The 21,414-nt window shown below is 40.7% G+C and overlaps 1 protein-coding gene and 1 long non-coding RNA gene across 3 annotated transcripts in view; both read right to left on the reverse strand.

Annotated features, from left to right (window-relative positions):
• Nucleotides 1-7,309: 7,309 nt before the first annotated feature.
• Nucleotides 7,310-21,414, reverse strand: part of LOC134288576 (uncharacterized) — a 134,904-nt gene continuing 120,799 nt past the window's right edge. The window contains exon 2 of the long non-coding RNA XR_009998031.1: nucleotides 7,310-10,958. This is a non-coding gene — a long non-coding RNA (uncharacterized LOC134288576). The remainder of the gene's footprint in view (nucleotides 10,959-21,414) is intronic.
• LOC109409981 (uncharacterized) lies at nucleotides 10,182-17,398 on the reverse strand. Of its 2 annotated transcripts, none has more exons than XM_062853824.1 (2): nucleotides 16,844-17,398; nucleotides 10,182-16,777 (listed from the first exon to the last, which is right to left on the reverse strand). In XM_062853824.1, the coding sequence occupies exons 1-2, from the start codon at nucleotides 17,377-17,379 to the stop codon at nucleotides 15,445-15,447; spliced, it is 1,869 nt and encodes a 622-aa protein (XP_062709808.1). In that variant the 5' UTR covers nucleotides 17,380-17,398; the 3' UTR covers nucleotides 10,182-15,444. The 2 variants fall into 2 exon arrangements, with proteins under 2 accessions (XP_062709808.1, XP_062709807.1); XM_062853823.1 differs by having other exon boundaries at nucleotides 10,182-16,792.

Below are 21,414 nucleotides of genomic sequence, written 5' to 3' on the forward strand. Positions count from 1 at the left end.
AGAAAGAACTTCATTAGGAATACCAGAAAGAAATTTGAGCCATCTCAGAAGGATCTGCACGGTTGCAGCATGGCAACAACAGGAAGTTTCTAAAAAAAACTAGGGACTCCTTCAGACTCTAGTTTAATTTAAAAACACTTCACTAATACTTCACTTTTGCAAAAGAAAATAAAAAATGAATAACTCTTTTAAAGAAAAACTAGAAAGGACGAGCAAATTCCTTTTAATTCTACTACTGTGCTTATCTTCGGACAGATAGGCCTATTTCGTCTGTGACTTACAGACTTCTTCAGTGTCAAGTGCTCGACTGAAGAAAACCTCGCATTCGTTGTGGTATTTATACTAGGAGTGTATGTGTAGGTACGTGTGTGGGTAAAAGTGTAGGTATAAAAATGTAGGTACAAAATTGTAGGTACAGATTTGTAAAAACGGGGTGTAGCTACCTGTTAGAAAACAGGGTGTCAATAAGTAATAGTAAAGTAGGGACTCCTTCCTAATCTATTTCTTCAAGCAATACTTTCGTAATAAACCTCCGAAGTGACTCCATTAAAAATCTCAAACTATTTAAATAATTGAACTTAAACTTTTGGAATTTTTTAAATATGTTTTTTTGTATTTAAAGTTTTTTTTTAAGAAATTCCAAGAAATATTTCTTCACATATTCATCAATAAATTCCTTCTTTTTTTCTCAAGCAGTTCTGGGATCCTTCAATAACTTTCTCCTGGGATTTCTCCTAGAGTTGCTTCTGGAATCTTGAAAGGAATTGCTGAAGAAATCCTCAGGAGGATAAGAACCTCCACTGTAGCAACATAAATTTCTGTAGTGGATACTCAGGATTCCTCATGGGATCCCTCCATTTATTCTTCTAAAGATTGTTCTAGAAATTCCTCCAGGAATTTATTCAGGGGTTCCTCCAGAATCCTTTCAGGGATGCCTCCTCGCATACCGTCAGGTGTTTGTTTCCGGTTTTTTTTTCGGTATCCTCCTAGAGATTCTACCCGAGACTCTTTTATTTCTCACGGGATTCATTTAGGCGTCATCCAGAAATTACGTTACGCCCTAGGGGGAGGGGGAGTATGACCGAGCGTTATGGTCCATACAAAAAAATTGTCATAGGCTTCCTTCAGGAATTTCTCCTCGGATTCATTCATTGATTCCTCCCGGGCTTACTTCCGGGATATTTTCCGGTAATCCATCAGAGATTTCTTATTTGATTCCTCTCTTGATTCATTTTCTGATTTCTCCTGGAATTTTTCACTGATTTTTCCCGAGATTACATGAGTGATTCCTTCATGGTTTTCATTGTATTTTTCCGGGATTCCTTCGGGGATTTCTTCCCAATATCCTTTATTGATATCTTCCTAAACTTCGTCTTTTATTTCACGTGGTTTCTTTAGGAATTTCTCCCAGGATTAATTTGGAGATTTCTCCTGGAATCGACCATTTCGTCATTATTTTCCAATCCTTTAGGGATTTCTCCTGGTTCTCCTTCCGGCATTTTTAAGGTATTCCTCCCGAGATTCATTTAGGAAATCCTCCTGCATATTTTCAGGGATTCCTTCATTTATTTATTATATAATTCCCTTGGTGATTTTTCCCGGGATTTCTTAGGATTTTTTTTCCTAAATTTCCGCTAAAGATTCATCCAGGAATTCCATCCGGGTTTCCTCCCTGGATTTCTTCACAGATTCCTCCAGGGATTTTCAAATGATCTCTCTCGAGGTTACTTTTTGGATTTCTTTTTGCATCCGCGATTCCTTCTGCAATTTCACCCGGGATCCTGTCATTCATTGATCTTTTCTGGGGTTTCTTTAGGAATTTACCCAGGATTCCTTCAGTAACAGTTACCGACATTCCATCAGATTCTTCCCGGGATTCCATCACTGAGTCACCCAGGATCCCTTTAGGATTCCTAGTGGAATTCTTTCATGGATTAAGGACTGTTCATTTTATAAAGAGGACAACTTTGCAATGCTATAAAAAGAAAACGCGTAGTTTAAATTTGAGCAACCTTGGTTAGTTGTTCAGTACATTATATTAGCAGATAATAACCATAAATAAATTGGTTTAAAATTATTGAACTTCATAAAAATGTGGCAAAGTGTTTCGAGAGATCAATTTTTCAATTCCCAAAAACTAAAGATAAACATAAATTTCTGTAAAACATCGGTGTATCGTTTTTAATTGCAAAAAAGTGTTTGCCATGCTGCAGCAGTTTGAGTGATACATATTCTGGCAAAATATAAACCTAATCGGAATAATGGTTGTTGAGATATTAAAGTTATAAATTGGACTCGATTTTCAGAAAAAAATTATTTGTTAAACAAAAATGTATAAAAATATTAAATTTTGAATGTTTTCAATGGATCTAGTCGAAAGTACTAATAATGCAATTTCAAATGCAGAAAACCGCTTCTTGATAGCATTGTTGGCTTGGTTACTGTGCTTCATGGCAGTTACCGGAGATAAAACCGCTTCGTTCTATGAAGGTTCTTCTAAATAAAGATGTACTCTATTGCAAATACAACGTAACAATGATGTCGAAAATAATAATTAGCATGAAGTTATTTTCAAATAAGGTATATAATCACATAGGGTCAGACCTTGCTGAAAATAATTAATAATAAGCTTCTCTAGAATCAAAAACTTGCATTTATGGAGCAAAAAGTATGCAATTTTTCATTATGGCCATCATTCAGTATTAAATTTATGATGAGGAATGTACTTTAAAGCATATTTTTCTTCGGTATCATTTAGAATGCGATTCTCTTCTATACTGGACAAATTTTGAACTGATTCCGTAGTGTTATTGCATCACTGGACTAAAATAAGTATTTTTTATCAATTTCATTGATAACAAGGCAACCCACTATATCAAGTTGTATAATCCTTGGTGCATTATTACTGACCAACTATTACACTCTACCTTTAGAAGAATAGTATCAGATCCCAACACATTGAAAAGTTCATGAAAATTTTAATGTTATGTATGTGGAAAGTTGTGTACAATTTTGAGAAATGGGGTTTTATTGAGTTTTAACGAAAACCGCTTCAGTTCCATAACTAAGGACAATTTGTATAATGTTATATTTTTCCTACACTGTAGAATAGCTATAGAAATTTATGCAAAAAAAACGATCATGATTTTATTGAAAAATAAAAAAGATATCACACAAATAAGGTGTCCTCTTTATAAAATGAACAGTCCTTATCTCGAAACAGCATCAGAGATTCCTCCAGGATTATTCCTTGGTTCTCTCCAAAAATTCCTTTACTTATTTCTGCTGGGATGCCTTCATTGATTTTTCCTTGGATTTCTTCATTATTTTCTCCACGGTTTCCTTGAGAGATTTTTCCCGATTCCTCTCGGATACCTCTAGTGACACCTCCCTTAAATGCGTCAGTTATTTTACGTGATTTCTTTTAAGGATTCCTCCCAAGAAGAGAATTGTCAGACAAAAGAGGCACAAAACAAGCAACAAAGAAGGTGCGACGATTACTCTTTATCCCTACTGGTAACAGATAATGACATGATCTCGAAATTTTTTGTTGCAGACAAAACGGAAGCTGATTTTGTTGCGCACTTTTCAACTCGTGAATAATCAATTATTGCTAACCCAAAGTCGAAACTGTTTGATGATAGAGCTTCACCAGAGTTGCAGTGTTTATTGACTCGAAGTTACCGTTCAAAAATCGCAATGCAAGGCTTAAAAATCTCTGAACTCGTGGTGTACGATGTTAATCCCATTATTTTCAAGTTGGGACAAACTTATGTCGCATGGGTTTGGTTGTCGCAACAAATACAGGTTGCGACATTGTCATTATTGTTGCGCGATGGTTGAATTTTGATTCACTGCTCCCAAGATTAATTTAGAGATTTCTCCCATCAGGATTCTTTACGCCTATTTTTAATGGATGTCTTTATTGATATTTTCCGGTATTTTTTTCTGGTTTTCATACCGAGATTCATTTAGGAATTCCTGCTGGACATTTTTAGGGATTCCTTCAGAGATTTCTTCTTTAGGGATTTCTCCCGGGATTTCTTAAGAAATTTCTCCTGAGTTTCCGTCAATGTTTCCTCCAGGGATTCCATCCAGGATTCTTCTGATTCCTCTCGGCATTCTGTCTGGTGTTTCTCCTGGCATTTCTTCCGAGATTTTTTCATTTCCCTGGAGGAATTTTTCTCAAGGATTGGTACATTACTTTTTCCTGGGATTCCTCCAGAGATGCTTTCAATGATTTCCCTAGGGTTTTCTGCTTGAATTCCTTCATGGGTTCTTCGACGCCTTATCTACCGTACCGTACCGGTCAGACTAAGGCCTGAGTATCCCCTGCTGTATGTAGGAGTCGTCTCCATCCGACTCGGTCATTCACGGCATGGCATCTTCAAGTGTAGTTGCGTCAAGCTGCTGTTCTGTTGGTAGGGCCATTGTTAACTGCTGCGCTTAGTCTTGAGCCACTTCTACGTTCCGCAGCCGCTCGATGTTTAGCCGTGGCGTTCGACTTCGACGTGCGGTAATGACTGTCGAAAGTTCTTCCAAGACCTTTTCAAAGGATATTGAAAACGTTTCCTGGGATTTTCCAGGGATTTTTGTCGGGATTCCTTTAGGCAGCCATTTCTTCATGAATTCCTTCCGGAATTTTTTCAGGTATTTCTTCCGAAATTTCTCCCCTGAGTTCTTTATTGATTCTTCACGGATTTTCTGTAGGGATTTCACTCGAGATTCTTTCCAGGATTTCTACCGAGATTCTTCTGAGATTTTAAAAATACTTTCTCCAGGAATCCTTTCAAGGTTCCTTAATCGAGAACTTTCCTTCCTAGGTTTCTTCTGGGATTTCTCCAGGATGCTCTTAGAAACTTCTCTTGAAATTGTTTCAGTGGTTATTTCGGGATTCTTTCATAGATTGCTCCCGGGATTTCTGTTCGATTTTTCTCGGGATTCCATCAGGGGATCTTTTCAGCATTCCTCCTGGAATTTATCTCGGGATTCCTCCATGAATTTCACTTGGAGTTCCTCCTAGAATTTCTCCGGGGTTACTCCAGATACTGGATTCCTCCCGGTAATATTTACGGGTTTCCTGCGAGGATTACTCCATGGGGCAAATGACACATATTTCCCAGATGGAGGAGAACGTGCCTCTGGTTGGTATTATTCGATAGGGGGCGATCAGGCTAAGGCCGGGGCGGCCTCTGCTGTACATAGTACATAGCCGTCTCCATTCCACTCGGTCCATGGCTGTTTGTCTCCAGTTCCGCACTCTGCGTAGGGTCCGCAGATCGTCCTCCACTTGGTCGAGCCACCTAGCTCGCTGCGCTCCACGTCGTCTTGTACCGGTCGGATGACTCTCGAGAACCATTTTAGTCGGGTTGCTATCCGACATCCTGATGACGTGACCCGCCCAACGTAGCCTCCCGATTTTCGCGGTATGGACGATGGTTGGTTCTCCCAGCAGCTGATGCAGCTCGTGGTTCATTCGCCTTCTCCAAGTCCCGTCTTCCATCTGCACTCCGCCGTAGATGGTACGCAACACCTTCCGTTCGAAAACTCCAAGGTCGCGTTGGTCCTCTGCACGTAGAGGTCCATAGGAGACTGCCGCTGTAATCAGCGTGTTGCGGACGGCGAACTTAATTAGATCGTAAAGTACTGCGGAGTCCAAAGTAAGCACGATTTCCAAGATTTCCTACCACAATGCGCCTCTGAATTTATCTGCTGGTGTCGTTGTCTGCGATCATCAGTGAGCCCAAGTACACGAATTCTTCAACCGCCTCGATTTCATCACCGTCGATATAAATTCGGGGTGGCGGGTGCGGTGATTCCTGCCTGGAGCCCTTTGCCATCATGTACCTTGTCTTCGACACATTAATCCGATTCGCCTGGCTTCACTCTTTACTCGGATGTACGTTTCCGCCATCGTCTCAAATTTACGAACTATAATATCAATATCATCAGCGAAACCAAGCAGCTGAACGGACTTCGTGAAAATCGTCCCACTCGTGTTTATCCCCGCTCTCCTTATTACACCTTCTAACGCAATGTTGAACAGCAAGCACGAAAGACCATCACCATGCTGTAACCTTCCGCGAGATTCGAAGGCACACCTGAGAACTCGAACTACGCACATCACTCGATCCATCGTCACCTTGATCAATCGTATCAGTTTATCCGGGAATCCGTATTCGTGCATAATCTGCCATAGCTGTTCTCGATCGATTGTATCATACGCCGATTTGAAATCGATGAACAAGTGATGTGTGGGCACGTTGTATTCGCGGTATTTCTGCAACACCTGGCGGATGGCGATGGTCCGTTGTAGCGCGTTCAGCCATGAATCCAGCCTGATATTGCCCCACGAAGTCTCTTGCAATCGGTGATAGACGACGGCATAAAATTTGAGAGAGTACCTTGTAGGCAGCGCTCAGTAGTGTGATCGCGCGATAGTTCCCGCAATCCAACTTGTCGCCTTTTTTGTAGATGGGACACACGATACCTTCCATCCACTCCTCCGGTAATATTTCCTCCTCCCAAATCTTGGTAATGACCCAGTGTAGTGGTCTCACCAGTGCTTCTCCATCGTGTTTTAGTAGCTCGCTTGGTAGTTGATCTGCTCCAGCGGCATTGTTGTTTTTTTAACCGGCTAACCTCCTCTTCAATCTCTTGGAGGTTAGGGGCTAGAAGTCTTTCGTCCTGTGCACATACTCCTAGATCTGTTACCACGCCACCTTCGGTACTTGCAACGTCCCCATTGAGGTGCTCATCGTAATGCTGCCGCCCCTTCTCGACCACCTCACACTCGCTCGTGAGAATATTCCCGTGATTATCTCGGCACATGTCGGCTTGTGACACAAAGCCTCTGCGCGAGCGGTTCAGTTTCTCGTAGATCTTTCTTGTATCCTTAGCGCGGTACAGTTCTTCCATCGCTTCGCGTTCTCATACATTCCGTGTTCATTTCATTTGAAGGATTTCGAGATTTCCTGGGCATCTAGAATTCTTACAGATAACAAACTCTAACATATCTTACGGAAGTGGAACCATCTCGGTAGAGCTTCTATTTTGGGCACTTTTCGGCTAAACTCAGCCAATTTTGAACCAATATCTAGTCGTGTACAGTTTTTTAAGTCAATTGGTTTGAATGACTGAGTTATATAGCGAAAAAGTGCCCACAATACCTGCCACTGCACAAGTGGCTCGGTTTCCTATTTATATTTTTTCTAGCATTTGGTTACGTCTCAACTGGATATTATGAGATTGTCCAACTTCACAGGAAGGTTATTTCGGATATCACAAAATAAATATCAAACACCAATCGTCTCATTGTCATTACTTGTTCATTTTTATTGATTTTTGTTTTCCTATAATCTTCATACTTGTGGGTGAGTGTTTGTGTGTGTGATACTGGAACGTTATGGTTTTGTGTAAGTTTTATACGCCTAGGGTATTTGTGCCTATCTTAGTCTCATTAAGGATGTGCAACATGAAAAATCACTCACAGCGCAATGTATACGCTTCAAACTTAATGATACAAACCTTTAACACACGTGCTCACGTCCACTGTTGATCCTACGATGCACTAGAGTGGGATTTATCTTCAATATTTGATTTAATTGCGATCACAAATCGCGAGCCACTCGCACCTATCTTCAGCACACCGTAAAATTTTCATCTCATCGCGGTCCACCGGGTGGCCCCTTTTTCATCTCAACAGTATTTACAGCAAATCCACAACCACTCTCACATTTTCTCATCGTAGAGCATTCTGCACTCACCCACTAACGCACTCCCTTTCCCCAGCAGGTGACAGTTTCATTGTGATTGTTTTTCTCTCTCGCAAAGGAGAAGTCACAACAATGTGCGGCGCGACGAATCGTCTATGCCCGCTCCCCACGTTTTGCACTCGCATACATTCACAGCTGATTGGCAAATCAGTGCTGCCGAACTGGATGATAGTTCGTAAAGCTTGAGCGGTAGCAGCATGTTTAGATGAAAACCAAATCAAATATTTTGAAAGAAATGGCGTTGGAAAGTGAAATTATTGATCGATTTGCGTAGAAGTTCGATTACCAAGATGTTAAACCAAGAAACGACCATATTCTGATTGAAAAAAACGTCGTATTTGTAGTGACCAAATTTCATTCAATTAACTACTTGTTTCTTGATGTCTGGCACCGCTGTGATGCTTGCTTTGGTGCTTCGGCAGAGATGTGCGCCGCGGTTAAAACATCATTTTTGGTCGTCGGCGGCGGCGGCGTTAAAAATGAGATTTCAATATTTCGCTCTTTTACATCTCATATAGCGAAACATTTTAACAAACTATACTTTGCATATGAGAATGTAAATACACTAAAACCTCAATTTATGCATGTTATATTTATGCACTTTTTAATTTATGCACCTTTTTTATGACCTGCATAAATTAAGGGAAAGCTACTCAGAACCAATATGAAGCATAAGAATATTTAATAATGACGGTAACTACAGTATTGTTCCGATTTTATCACGCCCCTTTTCAAAACTGCTTTTAAATATTTTATAAAATCTATTCGTATTTAAAATATTTTTATCGTCGTAAAACGCGCCTTCAACATTCATCTTGAAGAAGAGGGGAAGCACTTGCTCTCAAATGTAACAGCAAATTAATGAAAAATAAAGGACTGAAACACGAAGGGCGTGATAAAATCGGAACATTACTGTATTGCAACGGCGGCTAAAGGGTGTTTATAAGGATGAGCAAATGAAATATCAATTTTAGCGTTACGTAATAAATGGATGCTGCCTAAATAATTCTTAAGTTATGGCATGAATAGAATTATTAGGACCTGAATTCTTCAGATTTCAAGCTTTCAGGAACTTTTTTAAGATTATTTTTACGATGATTAAAAAAACTTATAATAAATCGGAGAAAATTGGGTTGATTTTGAAATTCCTCACATTTTGTATGTAAATGAAAAATTGACGAAAAGTTTTAAACCTCATTTACTCGAAAGTGGGTTTTTGTCACTTACACCCCTTTGCTTCTAACCCCCTCAATTATAAACGAACGTCGTTATGACGTCACGCGGGGAAAAGCATGCATGCTGTCATTGCATGCTTTATACACCTTGTTTGAAGAATATGATATTTGCTAGGATTTTTATATGATGATATATAGGGTCTGGGACCATTTGGGCAGGAGCACCTATTTTGGGCACTTGCAGAAATAACTCAGTCAATTTCAAACCGATTGACTTCAATTTTTAAACTTGGTTAGATACTGTGCGTATCTGATCCTGTTTCAAAAATCAAGTCAAACGGTTCAAAATTGACTGAGTTATATCAGCAAGTGCCCAAAATAGGTGCTCCTGCCCAAATGGTCCCATACCCTAAGTGTCTAAAAAGTAACTAAAATCTCAATAGGATCATTGAACGAAATATTTTGTTTATTCGGCAATGAATGACATGCATTCATTTTGGGAGCGTTTAAACTTAAATCGATTATTTTCTGAAGATTATTGGGGAAATTCTAAGTTCGGCGGCGTGATGAGTTTTAAGCTGGCGGCGTGCTAGAAAATCAAAACATCCGGCGGCGTGAAGTAATAAATCTCGACGGCGCACATCTCTAGTCTTTGAGACAAAATGAGATGAATATAGGTACTAGGCCGAATAAGGGGGCTTTTACCCTAGTTGTCACAATCCGTTGATTTCCGTTTGATTTGATTCCGTTTTACTGTAGCAGCATTACTTGTATTGGGTTGTGGCAACACTTGTAATTGTTTGATTAAATTAGTGTTTTTCTGCTTGTGTATGAATGTAACTATTGTTTTGCTACCATGGGGGGACTTTACTCATTTTGGTTACTTCAGTTTAGTTTAGTGTATTCGCTAACCAGAGCGGTATCCGACTCGCAACTACAGGGGTTCTATTGCAATTTTAAATTCCATTTTCTGCTTGATCTTGTGTTTTTTTTGGTTTTGATTTGTTCTGTTTTGATCTTGTGTGATTCAGTTTCACGCTGCTTTGATTTCAATTCGTTTGATTAGTTAGTTTATTTTGCTTTTTAGTGTGTAAGACAATTGCTATATGCGATTCGTTTGAGTAGTGTTTTGTAGTGCATGCGCGTGTAGTGGTGAGATTCATTCGACGCGGTTATACTTTATGCATTGCGTTTGTTTGTGTGAACAGTCGGAAACATAAAATGGCATTCCGTTCTATTGCGTAGTGGTATATTAGATAAGTGTGAAGATTGTTTAGAAATATTTTATTCATTGAACGTTATATTGTTTGCTTCGGTTTTTTTTTTCAATTTATTTCAACAGCACTGCGTTTTAGATTTCTGTTCCTGTTTTCGTCTCGTTCCACTAATATATATGTATAGCTAAGTAAGATTAATTCGTTTCATTTTATTATGTAGTAGTAATTATACTTGCATCAATAAATTATTTGATTTAGTATTCAATATATTAGACTAGAAAATAGTATTTTTAAATTGTGTGTTTTTTATCATTCTCATATATTCTGCAAACGTTGCGTTATTTGCTTGATTTTCTCGTTAGTAAATTTCTAATTTACCTAGAAACATTGAAGTGTGTCAGTATTAAATGATTTATGCTTTAACTTGTTTTCGATAGTTGTACCAAAATGTGTGTGGGCTTTTCTTGGATAAACTTTTATAAGTACATAAGGGTGAAATGTATGTTTTAAATTGAGTCGTTTTTGTTTGAAGATTCTCGAATTGGAACGTACTTCTTATTTCATTGGATTATTTGTTTCTATCACACGGACAGGAAGATTTTACCTAGAAAGCAGATATTGAGTAACCTCGAACATCTCTGAATAACTCTCAGTAACTGTTTTTTGCTGTAGTTTCATGAAATAGACCAGAATCTCAATATAAATTCAACCTAGTATCAGTAAGGTATTCAAAGGGTTATACAATATGTTCACTGTGCCTAATACAGAGACGTTAGGACTGGGCCTATAACCTGCTCAAGTTCTTTACAATGTATGAATCAGTACAGTCTGCCAGCTGTCTTAGTGGATGAAGTGACAGCTAATTGTCGAGTAAAATTGTTCAACGATAAATAAAATTCACTCGTTCAGAGAATTTTGCCACTGGAGCGGAACCGTTTCCAATCAGAAGACTTATCGTCCATTAACATGAACAATGATCGAATGGACAAATACAGGAGTTGGCTAGTATGACATTTCAAACGAGTGAACACGTCCATTGACTTGTAGTGGATGATCATGAATTATTTGCACGAACACTTGTACAATCGTAAAGGCATTCCATCCAACGTTGCCCAACGCGAGAATCTTCTAACAAAAGTGAATTTTGATCAGAATTCAATTGACATAGATACATATTAGGCCTGTCCACCTTTTCAAAAATGTTCTCTGATTCTCAAGTCCACCCCCATATTTTGATTGGCATCCTAAAAGAAGTAACTGGTCAAAATTTCAGCCAAATCCGTTGAAATTAAGAGGTGCATCAAATCAATTTTGTGTTTTTCGACTATTTTTGAACTTCAAAAAATCATAACTACTATAAAGCATGTCAAAACTTAATTCTTTCGGCAGAAATTGAAAGCTATACTTGTCTGCTACAACTTCTCCGAACAACGAGTGCCAATAAAATTAAAGGAAACATGTGTAATTATCACATTTGTAATTAGAAAAACCTTAAAAAGTGGATTTTTTGATAGATTTCGTTCTGGAACACCCTAATATACTTAATAAGTTGGATTTTTCAAAACGGCATCATATTCTCTAATGTTTTTTGGTTATTTGCTTCTTTGACACCAATGCTGTAGGAGTTGAGCAAAAATTACTAAAATTCGTGAAAGTCAAATGTGGCCTAAAAACTAGCTTTTTGGAGGCAATCACGTTGTGGCGCGAAATTGTACTGAACGTAGTAGCTTTGCTTCCTTGTAGTTTGCCTTGGCTACCACCTACCACGGGTGATAACAAACAAGCGCGATGACATGTGTTGGCTATCATATCAGTGCTGACGCGATGCCACTTTTTGCGCGCCAAAGCGTGATTGCACCCGAAAAGCTAGTTTTTAGGCCACATTTGGCTTTCACGAATTTTAGTAATTTTTGCTCAACTCCTACAGCATAGGTGCAAAAGAAGCAAATAACCAAAAAACATTGGAGAATATGATGCCGTTTTGAAAAATCCAACTTATTACGTATGTTAGAGTATTCCAGAACAAAATCTATCAAAAAATCAACTTTTTAAGGTTTTTCTGATTACAAATGTGATAATTACACATGTTTCCTTCAATTTTATTGGCACACGTTGTTCGGAGAAGTTGTAGCAAACAAGTATAGCTTTCAATTTCTGCCGAAAGAATTAAGTTTTGACATGTTTTAGTGTAGTTATGATTTTTTGAAGTTCAAAAATAGTCGAAAAACACAAAATTGATTTGATGCACCTCTTAATTTTAATGGATTTGGCTGAAATTTTGACTAGTTGCTTCTTTTAGGATGCCAATCAAAATATGGGGGTGGACTTGAGAATCAGAGAACATTTTTGAAAAGCTGGACAGGCCTAATACATATTCCATTTTTCCTATAAGACCCATCAAACTGAAGCTCAATTCATTTGTACAAAATTTGCCTTTTGTCATTTTAATAAAAGTTCGTATTATTCATCCTAACAAAACGATCAGAACAATCTAACTGGAATCATCTGTTTTGAGAACGTTTCCATATAACCAAAGAAACCATTCACAAGAGGACGAGATCAGGTAAAATAATTGCAACAAACTTTAAAAATTCATTCATTCGTAAAAAAAACAACACCAGTAAATTCTATTCGACTTCGGGGTTCACTACGGTGGAAGTTTTTAAGTTTGATTAGACTGTTGTCTTCTTACAGGACTATATCAATTGTTTTCTTTTATGGTTTGCGTTCTCTGTTCTGTTTTGCTTGCTCGCTGACCAATCAAGTTCTTCCATTTTCTTTTCAATTGTCTGCTTTTTCTTTGGTTTCCTTTCTTATTGTTTGTGTATGCGTGTTTTTGTATTAACGCTATGTTCGGGTTTGATTAGTCTTCGAAATTTGATTGACATAATTTGCTTGAAAAAACGGGGCGGGCTAGTATTGATTTCTTGATTCGTCTTATAGTGTATAGCTCTCTACAAGTCTTGTTCTAGTCGTCACACCTACATGGGGGTCATATTTACGGACTACGCGGTTTCATGCATTACAGTTTTTTTTGTTGTTTCTGGGGTTGGTTGGTAGCAATTTAACGTTCGATTTGAATATTCCTACTGACTCTACTGGCTATGCGAAACACTCTACGCGCTAGTATTATTAATCACTTGTCAATTCACTTCGTAAGTTTGGTTCCACGAGTTCCGAATCAATCCTTCTTTTTCTTTTTGTCTGAATCCCACGACCCAGTCGTAGCGGGGGGCTACACACTGCTTACCATTATTGAACTCGAGTTGACGTTTGAACTTAGGATATTAATAGACCATTCCCTTCAACTTCAAACCAAAATGCGATTTTGGCAACTCTGGAAAGGAACTCATCAGTCATGGTAATAGTTACTCATGGTTTACTCAGTGTCTATATATAGACTTATCTATACCAATGCACAATGGTCGGAAAAAGATAAAGTTCGGCCAAAACTCTTTTTATGTGTTTAATCGAAGTTATAGGTTGCCTAGATATGGTATATAGTGTTTTTAGTGTCTAAAAAGGGGTATTCAAAAATTACGTAATTTCAATAATTTCAAAAACGGTAAAAAACAGTGAACCCCATATTTTTGCGTTTTTTGTTAGAAAATCAATTCGGATTTAAATAAATGATCATCTTTCGATCAAATCCAATCAAGTTTGTTCAGAACGTGTGAAAAATGTGGAAAGATAAATTTTATTTCAGTAAAAAATGGAAAAATATCGCAAAATATATGAAAAAACATGACTTTTTTAAATAGCTCAAAATTGAAAAACAGCAAATTTCTGCAAAATATTTAAACGTTTTTAGGCAGCTCTAAGCATGATGTTTAAGATGTACTATTCGAAATTGCGGCGACACGTGACGACACGAACCGTTTTTTAACTTAAAAAATCCCAAAATTTCTAAGGTACAATATATGAAAATTTGAAAAGTTTTGTGACATATTAATTTTGCACCATACGTGCATTCAAACAGTCCAATAACAAGCTTTCATATGCTGGATAACTTAAAACATATATTCCATTCTCAAAATATTATTATTTTACTATTTTCGAATAATTCATTTTTCAATTTTATGACTTAGGCCACTTTGGCAGTGAAAATGTCATTGAAATACAAAAGCTGGTATTCTTTTAATTAAGAATCATAAAAGTACAGTACATTAGCTTTGTTATAAGGTGAAATAAAGTTTAAAATTATCAATTTCGTTTTTCGAGAGTTTTGGCCGCCCCTTTGTATGGAGCCCGACCAATGTGCAATGAAGCGAATTCACTCGGACTGAGAATTTTGACACTAAAGCTGGCTCGTTTCCAATCAGAATTGGATGAACCTTTTCATGAGTTCGCTATCTTCACACTTTCGACGCTTGACTGGTTTCGATAACCCACACCACACTGTTCAAAGCCAAACGAGTGAACTGAACACGTGCAATGGTTCATTTCATCCGTATGATCTCTGAGTTCACCAGGTTAGCATAGACTTATCCACCGATGAATCGAATCCATCGCGGTCCGAGAATTTTGACGATTCTGATTGGGAATAGACGAGTGCACCGATGAACTGAATTCATCGCGGTCCGTTCAATTCTGATTGGAAATCGTTTACTTCTGATTGAAAGCGGCCCGCTCTAGTATCAAAATTCTCGGATCGCGATGAATTCAGTTCATCGGTGCACTCGTCTATGGTCCCGCTCTAGTGTCAAAATTCTCGGACTGCGATGAATTTGTTTCATCGGTGGATAAGTCCATTTGTTTTGTTGCATGCTTAATGAATTCGGTTCATCGGTGGATAAGTCCATTTGTTTTGTTACTAACTGAAAAAAAAAACTCGTTGAAATTGTAAATAAACATGGTAAACGCCTGAATGAGTTTTTAAACATTAAACAAAACTATATCAAACATAAAACACAAACTAGTTTTAGATGAAAAACTGAAAACGTGAGAGTTGTGAGTGAGTGGAATGGTACAATCCACGAATACAAACTTCCAAATGTAGTCTATCAGAAGTGACACAAGTTTTGCTCAGCCTGGAAATTTTAACTTTATCCAGTTCAAGTAAACTTGCTTCCCTCCCTTGACGCAACTCGAGATTAATCGTCACGTAACCGACCTGACCATCGATCTTTTCTCTTCTTTCAGATCGCCGCTCGCGATTCTCGTCCCTAAGGTAAGTTCCCGTCCTAGTTCCGTTCAAACCATTCTAAAGCGTCCTGGTTTTGAAGAATGTCCGTAACTATATTCCGTCGGCAGCAGTTGGTCCCCCGTAAGCCACCCTTAGGCTAGCTGCATCTTCTTGCAGTTGCACAGCCACTTGATGATCCGAGCGTTCCGTTCGATTATCGACGGCGGTTCGCTGGGCCGGTACAGGGCCGGATTGTTCAGACTATTGAGTTGACCTGCTGCGGCCAGCTGGCCGGGGGCGCCACTCGGCGGTTGTTCGTTGGTCGTTTCCGTACTGTCCGGCAGCCGGGTGGAATCGATCGTACTCACGTCCGAGAAGAACACGGCACTGGATTCGTCCGAGTCACCCGTATCCTCCGGCGATAACCGATGGATGTCACTACCCGAGCTGGACTTGTAATTAGGGGATTTGCGACCTTTGGGAGCGATGTATCGCTCGTAGGTTTCGTCGTTCAAGCCTAGTCGGTCGAAGAAATGTTCCAGCTGTGTTAGACTGTCCGATCGCGATCGCTGCTTCTCCAAGAGTTTCTGCTGTTCTCGCTCTCTTTCTCGATCACGGTCGCGATCATTCCTCTCGGAAAGCCGGTTCCAGTAGCGATCGCTGATGTCGCTCTTCGATCGCAGTATCGGCCGGCGATCGTCGTCTCCACCGGAGCTTCCACGACCATCTCCGCAGCGGGAGTTCGGATTGCTGATGGCAGACTGGCGGCCGCGATTCTTAAACCGAAGGCATTTCTGTCGCTTGAACGTCCCCAAAGGAGGGCTAAGATCCAGTTGCTGATCCTGGGGTGACAGTGGCGATACCGGAGACAGCGGCGACATTGGTCCGGGGTTCTTGTAGTACTTGCGAGATGCCGATCCGCGATCTCGTGGTTCATCGTAGTACTTTTGTTTCTGCTTTTCGCTGTAGTTGTCCTGGAAGGCCTCCGGAACTTCAGGGGTAGTGAAATTCAGCAGACAGTCTGCTTCCTCTCGAATCTTGGCGCGGCATTCGATGCAGTCGTACCTCAGAGGTGGAATTCCATAGGCGTAGTATGAGTTACCGCTATGTTGCGTGGACGATCCGCTGTCACGGCGGTAATCCGCTCCTCCGCCCATCATAAGGGCTTCTTTCTGTTGCTGTTGTTGTTGTTGTAGCTGCTGCTGCTGTTGCTGTTGCTTACAGCAGGGTTCACTGTGGTGAGTGTAATGTCCGGATGAACCCCCAGAGTCACGATTGAAGGAGCTTCCGGAGCGATTGGAGCGGTTGCCCCGACTACAGCAACTCAGCGCTTCCGAGTGCGGCGAATGACGACTGATTTGGGAGTGCAGATCGGGAAGTGACTTGTGGCTGTTGATGTTGTACGACTGCGTAGGCGAGTAGTCGGATTCGTCCTGATGGGCTACCGCTTGGGAATGCGAGTACGATCGTTGGTAGTTGTAGCGGCTAGAACGATAGGGTCTATTATTAGATAGCTAGAATGCTGTTTTGAACTGTACAATATCCACTCACCTATGACTGCTATTGTGCTTCTCCGGTGAAGCACTGTTCTCGGCGTATTCCGCCGGTGGACTTATAGCACGGTAGTCATCCGTGAGCACCAGACTATCGTGAACGCTGTACAGGTAGAGATCATCATCCGCTGCCGCATGCGGTGGCAGCGATTGAGGCGATAGGAACGCACTGGGGAAGAACACCGAAACGTCGCTCGGCTGTTCCGGGTGTACGGTCAGTTGCTGCTGGTAATTCTTCGGTGGCTGGATGTACCCGATACAATCGTTGCCGGACATGCCGGCTCCGCTGATGTAGGTTGTCTCCAGCGTTTGCGGACCGCCGTATTTAGAATTGAGGGCCATATCCGAGGGAATTATTGTCTCTTTGCTGTCGGCGGTGTTGAGTAGCTTGCGCAGTTTCGTTTGCAGCAGATCCGACCCGGACGAGGCACTTCGTCGGCTGGCGGGTCTTTGCTGTTGCTGAGACTGCGGGTGGTGCGGGGCAGGTTGCAGCTGCGAGCTGGATTGCGGAAGCGTGCGGGATGGCGAAAGCATGTCTGCGAGAAAAGAGATGGTCGTGTATTAGTCAGCAATATTTTTTTTCCAGAATAGCAATATGAGTAATAGTTATTCAGTGGAATAAACATATTTCAGTTATACTTTGCATGAAATGTAAATTCTGATCCGAATTCTCCTATTAAGTATTAACACGTAATAGCATTTCAAAGTTTTCGAAGAATCTCTTGGCAGTAATTAAAAAGTGGCCTTAGGTGAATTTGATGGCTCAAAATTCATGATTTTTCATCCAGAAGCTTATATGACCTGTGCTGATAACCAATAATGGATCTGATCACTTCCGGATACTTCGGAATCGGTTGCAGTAGGTAGCCAAAGGAGACACTTGAATAATATCTTTCAACTTCACTGTCCGACGGCTCAAAATTAAAGCTTATTCGTCAAGGAGGCAATTGGTACCTACTGTTCCGGTGACCAAATATGGATCTGACCACTTCTGAATATTCCGAAATAGGTACTAGTAGAGACCCAAAGAAGACAATTTCTGATTTTGATGCAATTCCATTATCCGACAGCCTAAAATGATTATTATTATTTTTTTTTCATTTAGAAGTCAATAGGCACTGTATCAACGACCTACAATGGATACTTCGGAACCGGTGCATCTGGTAGGGATCTAAAGATGAGACTTGCAGAATTTTTTGCAACTTCACAGTCCATCGAGATAAAGTTCATGAATATTCATCCAGAAGTCAAAAGTCACTATACCGATGACCAACAATCGATCTGGCCATGTCGGGATACTCCTAAATCTGTTCCGGTAGGGACTCAATACAGACTTTTTTGGAATCTAATGCAAATCCATCCTTCGATGGCTTATAATTCATGGTTTGAGATTCAGAGAGAAGTTCATATGGAATAGGCTTAGAAAATTTTTTGGTGCATGTTTTTTCTCTAAAATAATGTCCACCGATTACTAACTAACTATGTATTGTTATAAAACCAATCGAAGTTTGAGGTTATCCTACACATTGCTTCCTGGTGAGGTCGTATTTTTATAAATTGACTTCTAGATGAAAAATCAGGAGTAGCTGTGAGAGACTCTCAAACTACTCCAACGTCGTTCAGTATTGAACAAACATTATTAGTTACAGAAATCCAGAAGAGAGAGAAGGCTAAGAATGAATCGTATTGTTCAGATTCAATAGACACGTCAATGGAAAAAAGGTTGCCACAATATTCCTAAATACATATTTTGCTAGTTGTTGTTTGAGTATACGAATTTTAAAGGAAGCGGGGAAGTCAATCATTTAATAAACTTTTTGGCAGATGCAGACAATTTGTGAAAGTAAACTTTGATAAATATTACAAAACAGTTGCTGCAACATTACTACAAAAACACTGTACAAGTTACTGCATTCGATTTTCTGATGTATGATTTTTTTTATTAACGGTGACCTTTATCAAGGTAATTCAGATTTCCATTTTAAGAGCTCATGCATTTTCCGGAGAACTTTGGTGTCGAAGACATTTTGGAAGTAGATGTTTTGCCCAAGGCTACGCCACACGCAAATTTTATTTTGTTGTTGAATGAAAAAAAATCTACTAATGGAAGTTTGAGCTGACAAAAATTTGATTCACGTGGTTTACAAAATCAGGCCCCTGGCATGAATGAAATTTATCGTAGCCAACATCTAACTGCCTTATACTCATTTTCGTGCAAATTGAAACTAGCGTGTAATCAACAAACGCAGCTTTTGTTTGATGTTGTGAGCCACACACGAAATCACATTCACAATGCGTGTTTGTTAGGTTGCTTTATTCAACTAATCGCATGCTCCTCTTACCGTACATTAATATTAAAGCGAGTTTGAAGTGTTTTGTGATCATAAGCGGTGGAAAAAATGATTCCAAAAACTGATCAACGAACCAAAATAAACGTTAAACAAAAAATTGTTGATGTTTTCGCATTTGACAGTGGGCGCTATTTATTAGCGCCCAGGACATCCTGTCTACCATGATCCCAATGCATTGATATAGGCCGTGTCAGGGGCCTGTACAAAATGCTTCAAATGTTAAAATATTCAGTTTTTGGCAGGCAATGAAGAAGGTTTTATCCAAAAAAAAAACAAAAGTTCAGTAAAATCTGCAAATTTCAAAAGAATTTCACCATAAATAAAAAAAAAAGACTACCAAGAGAAATTTCCATTAATTTCGTCAATATTTTCCCTTTTATTTGGTCAAAAGATTCATCAGCATTTAATTTTTAATTTCTTCAGCAGTTGTTAACCTTCACGTACCCGACCCCCGACAACTAGTTTTCAAAATTCTGGCATTTCGTAAATTTTCATCTTGGGCACCTCGGACCTCTCGGACTTCCCGGGATCCGAGTGGTAAGGCCCACCCATCAACCAACTCCAACTCCAACTCCAAGACTTCAAGGCTACAACAACCCTCAAGGTCGGACTCAGCAGCGGAAGGATTTACAACGACCCTCAAGGTCGGATTCAGCAGCGGAAGGATTTTGAAACACACCAATAGCCACATCGACCCTCAAGGTCGGACATCTGTAGCGGTAGGAGAAAAAATCAGCGGGCTACTCTCTGCAACCGTCGGGGCGCCGTCCAACCGGAAGCTGGTAGGGGACCGGCATGGACGGGTCGACCTCGGCGTTGTGGGGAGAAACCACTGACACAGCGAATCCGCCGGTAGTCGGGGCGCCTCCAACCGGAAGCCGGCAGGGGACCGGCATGGATGGACCGACCTCGGCGCCGGCTGGACAACGGAATCAGCAGGAACGACAACCAACATTACACCACAACGACCCTCCTGGTGGGCACCTCGGACCTCTCGGGCTTTCCCGGGATCCGAGCGGTAAGGCCTACCCCCAAGCCACAGATCAACACTCAGCTCCTTGAACCACCCGGTTCCGAGATTGCAGCGACTCTCAAGGTCGGCATCAGCAACAGTCCAAGACTCTCTCGACCCTCAAGATCACAACGACCCTCAAGGTCGGATTCAGCAGCGGAAGGAGTGTTGAAGCAAACCAACAACCACATCGACCCTTAAGGTCATACATTTGTAGCGGCAGGAGAAAGATCAGCGGGCTACTCTCTGCAACCGTCGGGGCGCCGTCCAACCGGAAGCCGGTAGGGGACCGGCATGGACGGGTCGACCTCGGCGTTGTGGGGAGGAACCGCCGACACAGCGAATCCTCCGGTAGCCGGGGCGCCTCCAACCGGAAGCCGGCATGGATGGACCGACCTCGGCGCCGGATGGACAACGGAATCAGCAGGAACGACGACCAACACTACACCACAACGACCCTCCTGGTAGGCACCTCGGACCCCTCGGGCTTTCCCGGGATCCGAGCGGTAAGGCCTACCCCCAAGCCACAGACCAAGCCACGGACCAACCCTTAGCTCCTTGAACCACCAACCCCCTCCCCCGGTGAGCGGCGGGCCTCACGGGCCCACACCACCGGTAGACCGAAGACCACAGCAAACAGCAGCAAAAACAAATGAAATGTAATTACTTTAACTACTCTTTGGTGGCCCCCTCTGGGCCCCATACACTCACAATATTTGACAGCTTTTGTATTTTTTTCCAGGTGAGCCCTTCTGGCTCACCCTTCCAAAGAAAGAGACGAACCAGCCAAGGGCTGAAAGTCTCTCAAATAAGGGGCCGTCCATATACCACGTGGACAGAAAATCCATGGTTTTTGACCCCCTCCCCCCTCCCCGTGGACAAGCGTGGACTTTTCATTGACCCCTACCCCCCTCCACCAATGTCCACGTGGACATCAGAAAAAAAGTTTTTTTTTCATATTTCCAAAATAAATAAAAAAAGTGATTTTAAAAAGTTTTTTTTGAATTTTGTTTTTTTTTTCGTAAACATTGTCTTAAATATAATTGAAAACTTTATAAAATACAAATATGTTATAGCTTTGCATAGAATACAAACAAGTAGCACAAAATAGGTACCAACAACTTGTAGGCTACAAGTTTACAATATTGTTTTTAATTCAGCTTAATGTTTGTGAGAGTCTGGGTTCGATTCTTGCTCCACTTGGTG

This window comes from Aedes albopictus, chromosome 2 (genome assembly GCF_035046485.1).
Source record: "Aedes albopictus strain Foshan chromosome 2, AalbF5, whole genome shotgun sequence".
In the NCBI taxonomy this organism is placed as follows: Eukaryota; Metazoa; Arthropoda; class Insecta; order Diptera; family Culicidae; genus Aedes; species Aedes albopictus.